Source organism: Styela clava, chromosome 5, assembly GCF_964204865.1.
Source record: "Styela clava chromosome 5, kaStyClav1.hap1.2, whole genome shotgun sequence".
Taxonomy (NCBI): Eukaryota; Metazoa; Chordata; class Ascidiacea; order Stolidobranchia; family Styelidae; genus Styela; species Styela clava.
In genome coordinates, this window is record NC_135254.1 from 5,654,933 (window position 1) to 5,667,999 (window position 13,067).

At 35.7% G+C, this 13,067-nt stretch overlaps 1 protein-coding gene across 1 annotated transcript; it reads left to right on the forward strand.

Annotated features, from left to right (window-relative positions):
• Positions 1–8,023: 8,023 nt before the first annotated feature.
• LOC144422827 (kelch-like protein 12) lies at positions 8,024–8,485 on the forward strand. The gene has a single exon (XM_078112685.1). The coding sequence runs from the start codon at positions 8,024–8,026 to the stop codon at positions 8,483–8,485; it is 462 nt and encodes a 153-aa protein (XP_077968811.1).
• The last annotated feature ends 4,582 nt before the right edge of the window (positions 8,486–13,067 follow it).

Consider the following 13,067-nt stretch of genomic DNA (forward strand, 5'->3'; position numbering starts at 1 on the left):
ACATAGTATTCAACTCTTGCTCTAGAGTCCCATAAGCACAAGAAGCAAACAAATTTAGTATAGCCTGGCTGAAGGCCAGTGAGCATGGCTATAACCTTGGAATCTGCACCACTGCTTGAACTCCACATTTCCTTATCAGGGGGTTTTGGTACAGGTAATTCTTTTGAGTGCTCAACTGGGCGCATGTAGCAGAATTTGCTTGGATCATTTTTGCACTGTCTTGAAGATATCGTCAAAGACTATACTACATCTAAAGACATGCATCAAATACAGGTTTTGCGGTTTGAGTTATATTGATGCGGGCTGCACAGAGAACTCATGTGGGGCAACTCTGGAGATTCCTGCCGCTGTTGCGAAGCGCTGAGGTTGGCGTATTCGGCCGATATGTCTATGCATATACACGCAAATATAGACGAATAGTTACCAAAACAACCATTGAAGATGAATCTGCCTCAGCTAACTTTCATATTGAAAAAAGCATGTTTGTAAGAAAACTAAACTTTTTGTTGCTGCTTTTTTCACCTAATAGTTTTAAGTTTCTTTTTCCTTGATATTTTTTAGCCTACATTAAAAATATAATACACATAATATGTGACCGCAAAAATGACAGTAACCCATTTTTGACGTTTCTACTGAAATTCACAACTGTGGTAATTTTGCAAAAACTATACCTAATTCAACAAAAAGAAAGCCAGAAATAAATTTTCTACGTTACTAAGCATACAAAAATTGCTGCAGATACCCTGTACTTTTTTAGTGTTGCACAGTGTAATTCGTACAATTGGGATGCAGGTAAAAGTCACTATGACATTCATGTTAATACATTTTGTTAGTTTAAAATTATATAGTAGGAGTGTTAAGAATACATGCGGATCTTTTGTACAAAGCCCCCACCGAAGAAAACGCTTGAAATTAGTAATTATCAGGGTTATCTATTGGAATCCGGATGGGATAGCACACAGTTGTATTTTCCATGGGACACGAAAACCGTATGATTTTCGGGGAAATGATGGTAAAACATTATGTTATAGATTTCGTGTCCATATATTCGAGCATTGCTCTCTTGTTAGTTATAAAGAGCAAAATATATTCAGCATTAAAAATAGACTTCGTGAAGGGACTGATGCACACATGTATAACAGTTATGAATATAAAGTTAACAAAGTCTGTAAATTTTGTTGCTTTGCATGTTTCTTCGTACATGTAGTCCTATTTAGTGGACGCTAAACCTAAATTTAACAATTTTTATTGAGTTTTATTCCAATGGGAATCCTATAGGATGGGAATGGGACAGAAAAATATGTCCCAATGGACATGCCTGGTAATTATCCAGTTAGGGATAAGAATGCAGATTGAGCTGGAAATTCAAATTTCAAATCATTCCTAAGCCTAACTGTATAATATTAAATAATTGGTTATTTTAAAACGTGGCGTTTTTTTCTCAAATTTTGCATTAGTGGCGGGGGCTTTGTCCAAAAAATCCAAAGTGTGATGATTTGCTAGTAAAAACATTTCTTTGATAAAAGTTCCCACTGAGCAAAATTTTCAATCCGGTTTCAAATTTCGCAGACTGCACCCTGGACTGTACCACGGTAAAAGAATTTTTGAGTCTCTGATAATTGACCTTTGTATTCTTATTAGCTTCGATTGTAATTTGATTGTGAGAATTCGAATTGAACGGAAAACTATTATACCAAACCTCGTCAGGTAGTGTTATAGTTTTCCCAGTTGAAGAATGAGTTTCACCGTTCGAATTCTGTAAAAAATATAATTTGAGATTAATTTGAAAACGTACTAAATTCAAATATTCGATGGCAATATATATCTAGACCTGGCATGGGCAAACTACAGCCCGCGGGACAAATCCGAACTACTGGGTACCTCAATCTGGCCCGCCTGATGCTGCCACAGCTAAACTGAAACAAAATTTTGAGGTTTTAGCTAAAAATAGCTCAAGGAATTTGTTGAGACTGCGGTTAAATTTAGTTTTGGCACGAGGCTTATCGTTTTCCACCTTCGTTTTGTAACACTATAAATATTGTTCATAGAATTAAACTTTTTACGTCACACTTACATGGCCCGCTAGATTAGGTGGGCAAAATTTTTGGTCCCTGGTTTAAAATCCTCGCCCAACCCTGCTAGACACATAAACTGTAATATTCTGATAGAATGTGAATGGAGGTTCATGCTATTTGAAGAACAGATTCTTCCAAGTTCAGGATATCCCACCCCTGCGATCCTAATCGATATTGACCCAGTCTCAATCGATATCGACACGAAGGGTACATTTAACAGCCTCGGCCACGTTCCGTCATTGCTTTATAATATAACAGTGTTATTTTCCCGATATTATATGGCGTTCATTAAAGAAACAAATGTTCAAAATATTGTTTAGAAAAAAGAGGCAGCCGGAGCGCGCCAATTAATCTTCCGTTGAGTATGACCTCGAATTCTAAAGGGTTTTCGTGATAAATTTTGTCATGTCGAAGTCGTGAAATTTCAATAAATAATTGCACGTTGGTAAAATCCCCTACTGCCCTTATTCATTCTGTCAACCAATCCATGAGGTATCGTGCCAAGATATGTAGGCACACATGTAGCCACTTTAGTTCTTGAAACATCAAAATAACTTAATTCTTGTAAAAATAGTGAAAAACAAAATTAATTAATACTAAAATTACAATTATAAATTCCGTGAAATCGAATTTCGAAAGTTATTATGTTTTATTAGTATTATTTAATTTGTTTTTCAATATTTTCACATGTATTAGGTTATTTTGGTGTTCCAAGAAATAAAGTGGCTACACACACGCCAGGGCCGTAAAATTCTGATAAAATCTTGAAGTAGAGCTAATTACTGACCCGATATCCCATTCCTGTCCAAAATGATCTATACTCAAGCCCAAATGTTGTCCGTAGATAAGCCATCATTGAACGGAAATGCTCCACATCATAAATGTTGGCAAGTTGTGCTCCTCCGGCCGCTTTGCAAAGTTCTTTAGCGTGTTCAAGACTGACGTTGTAGGAAGGGTACACAAATGCTTGGAAGCATTTGGAATTGTATTCAAATTTACAATGACCTGAAAATTGAGAAGGCAATAGATAATTCTCTATCTATAGGGTTTCGGTGCGACAAATCACTTATCCTTCTTCTATGCCTTTGCGTCGGTAAAAAGTCAAGATTATATTTTGCAACCAGTGAAAAAGTCAGTTTTGCATAAAATACGAAAAAAAAAAAAAATCACACATTTCAACTGGGGAAGGGAAGCGACACCCGGTGGGTCCGTATGCATATAATACAAAATGATTTCGCAAGAGTGAAGACCCTAAATGATTTAAGAGCCTTGCTGCACACTCCCAAAAATATATTTCTCTAACGTTTCGTCATATTAAGGCCAGACTTTCTCAGATATAGATGATTCAACTACATTAGATTACTCCTATTTTCAATTATTTCTGAATCTTGTGGAACCTATTATGTATGTTCGAGGAAGTCTGACCTTGGTCTGACAGACAGAATATATTTGGTATTATCCGCAGCAAATCACTTACAACAAATAATCTATAGATTTACTCGGTTTTACAAATATAGTTTTGTATTTTTTGTATAGACAAATAAATGTAATTGCACACGATTTTGGGCAAATTGATAGAAAATTGGTATTTTAGAATTTCCCCACAATTTTAAAGTAATCCCATCCATCAGATAAGATAATTGCTTATTTGAAGTATTTACGGCGTCTGTGCGGTTTATGTATGGGCTAAGCGTAGTGCCATTGGGCAGCCGCCCCTTGCGACAGGTTAGTAATCAGTAGTTTGTATTTCCAAAATACTAAATTGAAACAGAGAGAGTGAGAATCTATTTCATTTGTCAAACCACGAAACACGCATTATATGCAATACATATAAAAATAATAACCCGCGAAGTTGGAACTAATTTTTTAGCTATTATTTATAACTAATAAAAATACATGTATTTTATGAAATTAAAGGTTTTTTGAAACTTCAGATAAAGGCTAAGCAGGATTCAGGTGTAGCAAAATAATGTACGAACTCCCCAGTCACATCTGATTTATTTTGTTTTCGTTGAAATGATGTGTTGAAGGATTAATTGCAAAGTCGAACAGTGAATTTTTTCTAGATTGCAGAAAATAAATTTTAACTTGTATGTCAGGCGAAATAGTTCCAATTCTCGATATTACAATTGTATAAATATGAGGTATTTGGCTAAATTAAAAAAAAAAAAATAGGGAGCTTCAGAAGTATGTGCACCAAGATGGCGCACAACCTCAACCCTAATCTGGTACACATGCTACATTCAGGTTGTGCGCCATCCTGGTGCACATACTCAGTTGTTACGTCATAATATATATTTTTTGTAGCCATATGTCATGTAAGGACAAAACGTTTAAATAAATAACGGATTGTTAACAAACGTGATATCACAGAGAGAGTTTAATTCATGCTACTAACTGCAGAGCTGTCCTTTTGCATGTTTACCAAATATCGAAACAGACTGGATTTCACACTTGTCAATAGAGTTGCGCTTTATATTCTTTTGTTCGTTTCACTATACGGCTCATTGATTTTTTGATCTTTTAATGTTTTGTGTTATTGCACAAGTTCAGTAATCATTAAAAAAATTGCAAGGGGTCCGTCACGGAATTTTTTCCAAAAAGTTTGGGAACCACTGTAACTAGCCGAAGATCCTTTTAAAATTGAACAAATAACAAAACTATGAAGATATGAAAGGGAGGCATACTCTCCTTGAGAATGTCACTGGGTTAGACATAATTAAGGTGACTGCCTAATTATACGATACGCTCGTATGCCGAAAAAGGTCGGAAACCGCAGGGTTATAATTATAAAAAGACTCGATAAAATACTATTTTACGATTTTAATATATTACAAGTCAAGTTTATTTTTTCCAACAAGTAAAAAATATCACTCGAGCACAAATTATGAGAAAATTCTAATTACACTGGGAAAGGGAAGTCTCGAGGAACCAGACCTGGTTACTAACACGCGTCCGTGGTCGTGAAAATTTTTTTCCCGATGACGTTATGAACAATAAAGAAAAACATAAAACAACTTGTATCATTTTAGACATAACATGATGCAAAGGGTTAAATTTCGGAGGGAAATGCCCACGCCTCGCAAAACTAATTATTATCATTTATTTATGTGGTCATAATTCATCGTGAGTTATGAATGCATATTATGACGTAATTTTATCTCTTCAAAACCGTTTGTTGCGTCACTATTTTCATAATGATTGAAATTCATAATATTATGACATCATAGCATGGCGTTGCGAATTCCCAAAATGTTTCCCCGAGCATAGATTTTTTTTTTTTCAGTAATAATTACAAATCCCGGTGTTTTTTCCTCTCGTATCTTCAGATCTTTGTATGTTGTTGAACGAGAGATTTTTCGCGGACTAAAAACCTTCTTTGCGGATTTTGCTCGACGTCCAGAATTCCACATTTCAAATTTGCGAGTAGTCTGAAATATGATCGTTGGGCCTTAAGATTGAATAGCGGCGCTAGCGCTCGAATTGTCATGTGCAGTGCTCTTCAACCGGGTATACTGTATACCTAATTGTGTACCAGACCATTCGTAGGATATACGACTGATAAAAGGTATACGAAGGGTATACAACTGATAAAGGGTATACGAAGGGTGTATAGCCTAAATCAGGAATTGTAAGCTCTAATATAATAACTTTTAAAATATTCAATTAGAGACAACAATGCAAACGCGAAGCATATGAAGTATAAAATGTCATTCACGCAATGAACCGACTTGAGCACATTGTTACATCACAAATTATGTAGATAATTCAGGCACGTGTCTGGGTTTTGATGATTTCGGCTGCCGTGCACGTCGCTTGATCTGCTGAAGAAAAAAAAATGAATGAATTACACTATGTTTTACGGGAAGTCGTGTATTTTGTGAATACGATAAGGAATAGTTCAAAACAAACGTGACTTTTCTCGAAACTGTGTGAAGAACAGCCGCCACTTTCAAAGAACTTCTTCTACATTCAGAAGTACGGTGGCTGTCCCGAGGAAAAGTTCTTTTCCGTGTGTTTGAACTTCGCGAGCAATTAGGCGTATTACACTAATAGAGGAGACCAAAAAAACACCAAGTTTCGCAATATATATTGGGTTGCAAAATTAGCGTACATGGCGTCGATTTTTGATCGTTTTAATCAAGTGAACGTCAGTCTTCAAGGAGATGATATATTTCGATCAGCGATATCAATGCTCTGAAGAAGAAAATTCAACTCTGGAAAAGCAATGCTTCTTCAGGAAACTTCATTGACTTTCCTCTTTTAAATCAATATTTGAAAGAGTCCGGGTGGGAGTTTGAGGTCGTTTCAACGATAAATACCATGTCTACCCTAACTGTTGGTCATTTGAACTTATGGGGTGATAAATAATGCTTTGTACTTTCCTGAAGATAAAAACACCTGGATAGACGTCTGGAGAAAAAAAACTCGTGGATAATGCAGCCATTTACCAGTGAACCAACAGAAGACGAAGAATTGTTGGAACTCCGGGAGTATTTAAATCAAAGTATTTCATTCCGCCAATTGGATTACTCGGGAGTTTTGGGTTTCTCTTTTTGAATTTCCCCGAGTACAAAAATCTGACAGAAAAGACCTTTGCTCTCCTGGTACAGATGGCTACGACTTATTTGTGTGAAGAAGGGGTTATCAGTCTTGTTGAAATCAAGTCGGAAAAGCAAAACTCAATACTTGATATTGATTCACTAATGCGGGGAGCAATTGAAAAGGAACTAAAACCCTGTTATGGACGAATTGCCAAAACTATACAAGAACAAAGAAGCCACTGAAACTAAATTAACATTGTCTTTACATTTTTTACACATTTGGGTGTTAAATTTATTGCATCTGTGAGTAAAAACTGAAAGAAGCATTTTTAATTACTCGCCCCGCCACCTAGATTTTAGTTCTTTTCAATATGTGCCTAACATTTAATGTTCATTTTAGCTTGAAATAAAAATTGGTATTTGTAAGGTATACGAAGTTCTCGAAAAATTGTAAAAGGCGGTAGAAAAGGTTGAAGAACACTGGTCATGTGATTTAGGGACAGAGCTACTGTGTCTACTTCCGCTTTAAGGCGATAGTTTCCGCCCTTTTTGATATACTACAATACAGTATATAAAAAATACAGTCTGATAGCAGAAGTGAAGTGCTCTAATTTTTCATATAGGCCTATACTGTCCCAAATGTGAATAATGTTATAATCTAAATTAGAAACATTTTATTTTAGCAAGGAGATACATAGAAAAATTCAAAACACAATCTCGTTAAACAAAAGTTTGTGTTCTGCTGGCAAGGTATTCTTGTTGTCTGTTTGAAAAATCAAGCTTAAATCTTTCATTTTTCAATTTTATTGGTGACAGCTGTACAGAATAACAGTTTGTAGAGTTTAAACTAGTTTTTTGTGGTTTTGGTAAATGAAAAATGGATCTACAATCAAAATAGCTTGTCCGAGCGACTCAGTCAGATTGCCTTATGTCATAATTTGATAGGTTCAAACAAAATGGGTTTCTTTGTGATTTTGAGGTTGGTGGAAAATCTTTTCGAGTGCATCGTACTGTCTTGGCAGCCTCTTCAGAATACTTTGAAGCCATGTTTTCAAGCAACATGAAGGAAGTTCATTATGGCCACGTTAATATGAAGGATGTCGATCAGGATCAGACAATCGTCTCGATATAAAACAAGAAGCCGAACAGTTCGTGATAACTAATTTCAAATCTGTTATTTCTTCTGAGATGTTTCCATTCGTCACCAAATCAGATCTCTTGCGTTACATGAGAAACGAGACTTACCAAACATCATGGGAAGCTGTTATGTTTTCGAGCTTGTCCATACTGACAAATTTCCATTTAAATTTCTTCTGCAAACTGTCCTTGAAGAACCCATTGTAAAAAAAGAATAAAACGACTAAAAATTCAGTGATTACCGCCTTATTCTCTGAGGTAAAAAAGATGGAGACAGGTCTCGAAATTGAGTGCTTTACTTTGAAGAACCTGGCTGAAACACATCAAGTTAATGATCCGAGTGCAGTACGAAATGTGATAACTCAATTTTTGGGGGCAAATTTCGAACGGGTTATAAAGAAAAAAGAATTTCTTGACATAAGCAAGGATGACATAATGGCACTTTTCAAATCTTCAAGCACAAAATATTCTTCCGATGCTGTCAAATGGGAGGCGATGCTAAAATGGGTGAAACACGGTGTCGGAAGTAAAAGACAAATATTCCCAGACTTGTTTAGTTTTCTCAAACTTGAAGATTTATCTCTTGAGTTTCTAAAGGAGACAGTCCGAGTTGAACCCTTGGTTAAGAAAGCAGAGAAATGCATCGACATGCTCATGGAAGAAATTTTCTCTCGCGCTCCTGCAAAAGTTATTCAACAAAGTAAAACAAACAAAGATATTTATTTATAAAAAATATTTGCCCTGGCCATACGAGTGCATCTTGAACCAGTGGTTCCCAACCTTCCCACCCCAGCTGACTGATAACGTCAAATAAAATGACCTCACAAATCAAAATAGGCAGAGGTCAATTTGCTTTGCAGAAAAAAGAAAGGCAAAAAAGGGCATTCCCAGGACCAGTGGTTCCCAACGTCGATCGATGGGACCAGCGGTTGGGAACCGCTGTTTAAAACAGTGGTCATCAAGCACTTTTGCTTTTGTTAATTCATATCTATGCTGGAGTGTTTAAAATAAACTCTGAATGGGAGCTAAGAATTTTTTGTTTGAGAATTGAGATTGCTATAAGTACTATAATCCGGTCCGCGACACTTCACTGTATTATAGTAACAAAACAGCTGTTTTGAAGAATATATATTCCTTATCACATTATCCGCTATGCAATCACACCTTCCCTTCCTCAGTAAAACTGTAAATTATCATTTTCTCGTAGTTGGTGCCTGCGATATATTTTTTACTGGTTGAAAAAAATAAACTTGACTTGACTTCCCAGTTGCTATTTCAAGTACATTTGAATTGTGCGAATATTTGCCAACATATAGACTTATTCAATGTTTCAGTATGAATACTTAATACCCTATTTTTCGTTTTGCTAAGATTAATAAGCATATCCTTTTTGTTTACAGGTGATCCAACTCCTATGCTCCCTGGCCCCAATATTCAACAACCGGTTCCCCTACACTTCAATTTTGGTGGGTTTTCCATTCTCATTTACTATTTGAATATGATTTAAGATTTGATGTGTTATACTAATATTGCTCTTCAACCAATCTCAGCATTCATTAGAATGAGTGCTAAGTATCAACTTATAATCATTATGTGCCGAAATTAGTAAGTAATGATCTTTCCGTCTGATAAGTTAAAATTGAAAAGTTTCTCTCCTTGTCAGTTAGGCACCAATGCTCGCTTATAATTTTATTTGGTTAGAACCAGGTCATGTTTGTTTCGGTAGAATCATACTCACAAAATTACCGGTTCTTCCTACAAGGCCGTAATATAGTAATACAGAACTTGTAGTTTCTTTCATTTTGCTGAGATAAATAAATATGTTACTCTTGGTAACAGGAAATTCAAGTTCTATGTTCGGTTCCTTGGATAATCAACAGAGTCCTCAGAGTCCCCCTCCAGAAGGATTGGAATGTTTTGGTAAGTTTATTGCTCACCCACCAGTTATTTTATACAAAAAATTTTGTGTTTGTACCAATAAGGAGGTAACTAATTTTGTTCGCCTAATTTACATAGAGTTGTGTAAAGGGACTGAAACCTATGGGCAGGGGGTATATTCACTTGGCTAACACAGACAGTCCTCGAACTCGTAAAAGAACTAAAATAAGGAAAATTGGGATAATATTATGGCTTAACCCTAACCTGGTACATAGGGTATGAGAATACCAAAAGTTTAGGGATGAAGAAATACGCTTTCTTATCATGGAAATTATGTTGTAAATTTTGTACATGTTGGTGTTTGTTGTTTTAATTAGCAGAGCTTAATTTAGTTTTTCTTATACTCAATATATTGAACTAGATGTTTCTTTGTTTTCTTGAATTTATTCAAGGTGAGAGACAGCAATGAGGAGGAGGGGGAATTCCACTACGATCTCTATTATCAACATGGGTGAATGTGCCGCCATCTAGTGGTACAATGACAAAAAAACACGAATGAGATGAAATTGCTATCACCCACACATTTCCTACTAGTGTTCTTAATGAAGTCAATGCGCCACTTTCAAAATTTACAAGGGTGATGACTAGGTTTAGTACATGTCTGGGTTTAGCTTGGACAGTCCCGCCCTGTAAACCTAACTGTACCGGTCATGCAGTGTTGCAGTCAAAAATATTTATTATTTAATATTCATACAAAATTGTTTTTTTTCAACGGATACAGCTCATTTATCAATGATTTGTGACTGACTTCACTAGTTCAGTGAGAGAGAGAGGATTACTTATAAGTTATATTGTTTTGTCATGATTATTATATGAATAATCTATACATCTAACAGTAACTTTACTGCCGTTAAAATAATTAAAATGCTGAAAAGAAATTGCACGTTTTCCAATGATTTTGATAGTACTAATTAGAATGGAATATTGGATTTGTTCGATCAGCGCTTTCCTGGTTTTTTGTTTTATGTAAATGGTTATGACCAATGGTGTCAGGCATGTGGATGGAAAGTTGATATTGAATTGAACTTGTGTTGTTGCAACTTGATTTGGTTAGCTGGGATAACTTATGTCTAGCTGTATAAGCAGAGCTGCAATAACGTCCTTATTTTGAAGGATTTGTCTTTATTTATAGTAATTTTACCCTTATTTATAAGAAACGTTCTTATTCTAACATGTGTCCTTATTTTTGTCCCCATTTTATGGGTAGATGTTTTAATATCAGGCACTTACGTAATAACCATTCATTACGTAATAATAGCAAATTGATTGACACAATGACAAAACAATAGCTTATCGGCCAAAATCAGTTTGTGTAACTTAAATGAAAATACAACTTAAAAGTGAGATGGAACAGATTGTATCTAAGAATAAAGAACTGCATGAGCAAATCCCTTCTCGTATAAAATTTGATTAGACACGGTCGCACTGGCATGAATACATTTTGTGTATTACATTTCGTTATTCTATCATTATGTTTCCCCGATGTCCTTATTTTTGGCTGCATATCGATAGCATCCCTGTGTATAAGATATTCGGGAATTGATAAAACGTTGGCGACTGGTCATATTTTTTGCTCTGGAGTGAATTTGTATGAAATTTTCTAAAGAGGAGTGATATTTAATTGTCTACTTTTATAGAATAATTTGACACATATATGTTGCAAATGATAATTTTGTGTATTTGGTATTCAGGGATTTTTATTACATGCTTGTCAATTCACTGAATATTTGCCGAATAATGAGGTTGGAGAAGAACTTTATCAAATGCTCGTACAAGCGTTCGACCGAGGATTGATTTTCAAGATGGAAACAAAGAACGGAGGAAGAATAACATGGGATGAGGAAATACTCCATACCACCGATTCGTCGATGGTATCAGAAGAGTAAGTAACCTCAGCTGTTATTGGCGTTAGGACAAATATAGAACCAGGCCTGACTAGGGGGTGCAAATAGAAATTGCATTCAAACTCTTCTTGCATTATGTAAAATAATTTATTTTAGTAACAGGCATTAAATGTATGCCCATAACCCAAATAGATTGGGCAATACATATATTTTTCAAATCAAAGCATGATGTTTGCCACAAAATACATCGAAATATTTCACTCATATATGTTTTCTTGCGAGTTGTTGTCTGGCACTAAATTCAGTTCAATATTCCCTTTTTTCTTATTTTAACATTAATAATTTCAGAGATCAATATCAAAGCATTCTTGGAGCATTGAACAACATGGGAATCAATCAAACATGGAATTGACTTTTCAGTCTTCAAATAACTTCAATATGAAATAGTTTCTTGAATATTCAAAGAGATTTTTCGAATACAATCCATACCAGGGCTGGGCAGATTTACGGTCATCGGGCCGGATAAGGCCCATCGAAGTGTTTCATCCATTCCACTTCTGTCAGCTGAAATTCCAACTATGGTTTTTATGGATAAAAATTTCCATTGAAAATAACGTCATAATGACCCCAATTGTTACATTGTGCTTCCTGTTATTATATAAACATTAGCCTAGCTGTTGGAATAGCTTTTTAGAATTGTTTTTTTATGTTTAGTTTTCCTATTAGGTGTTGACACTCTGGTCCATTAACAAAGTCAATTATTGCTTTTGATCCACTCAGTAAAGTAATTGCCCACCCAGCTTTATTACCCTAGGGAACCCCAAGTAACACCCCTGTTACATGATCTTTAGAAACCTGTAGAAATGAAATGTTTCACAGCGCACCCCGACGTTATAGATCATAGAACCCCTAAGGCCCAATGTTACTCAACAGTACAGCTTTCGTGCACCGATCGGCCGGTTAGGTGGCGCTCCAGAGTATTGTTTATCATGGTGTGTGGGATTTTTGACAAGATCCTGGAGGACCTAGAAACATCGGATCATATATGAAGAACGACGATCGGTGTCAAATAAATGGTGAGTTGGGGTCTTAGTTGACGTGATATAGATTACTATGTTGTATGAATTGAGAATCTAGAGTGAATACTGACCCGACATACTAAGGTCTACATTTGATGTATCACCGGTGTCACATCGGGATTAGTCATACAAATGGAGAAATTCAATTTGCATGTGACACCGGTGATACAATAATTGCAAGCATTCACATTATAGCCTTGAACTTCCCTTTTTCTTGCTTGGTCAGGCCACTAACCATATGTATTCATTTTTCTAGAACATGGCATCGATTGGGCCAAGCAGCTCGCGGAGAACTGGAATCACAAGAGTGTACAATGCTGATGATATTCTTGTCATTTTGAACTGCGATGAAAGTGATGATAATAATGGTGGATGCACTAGTAGTGGGTCAGATAGTGAATACGATATCAGAAAAAACGAAAACAACGGCTCCCAGGTTCATAATATTTT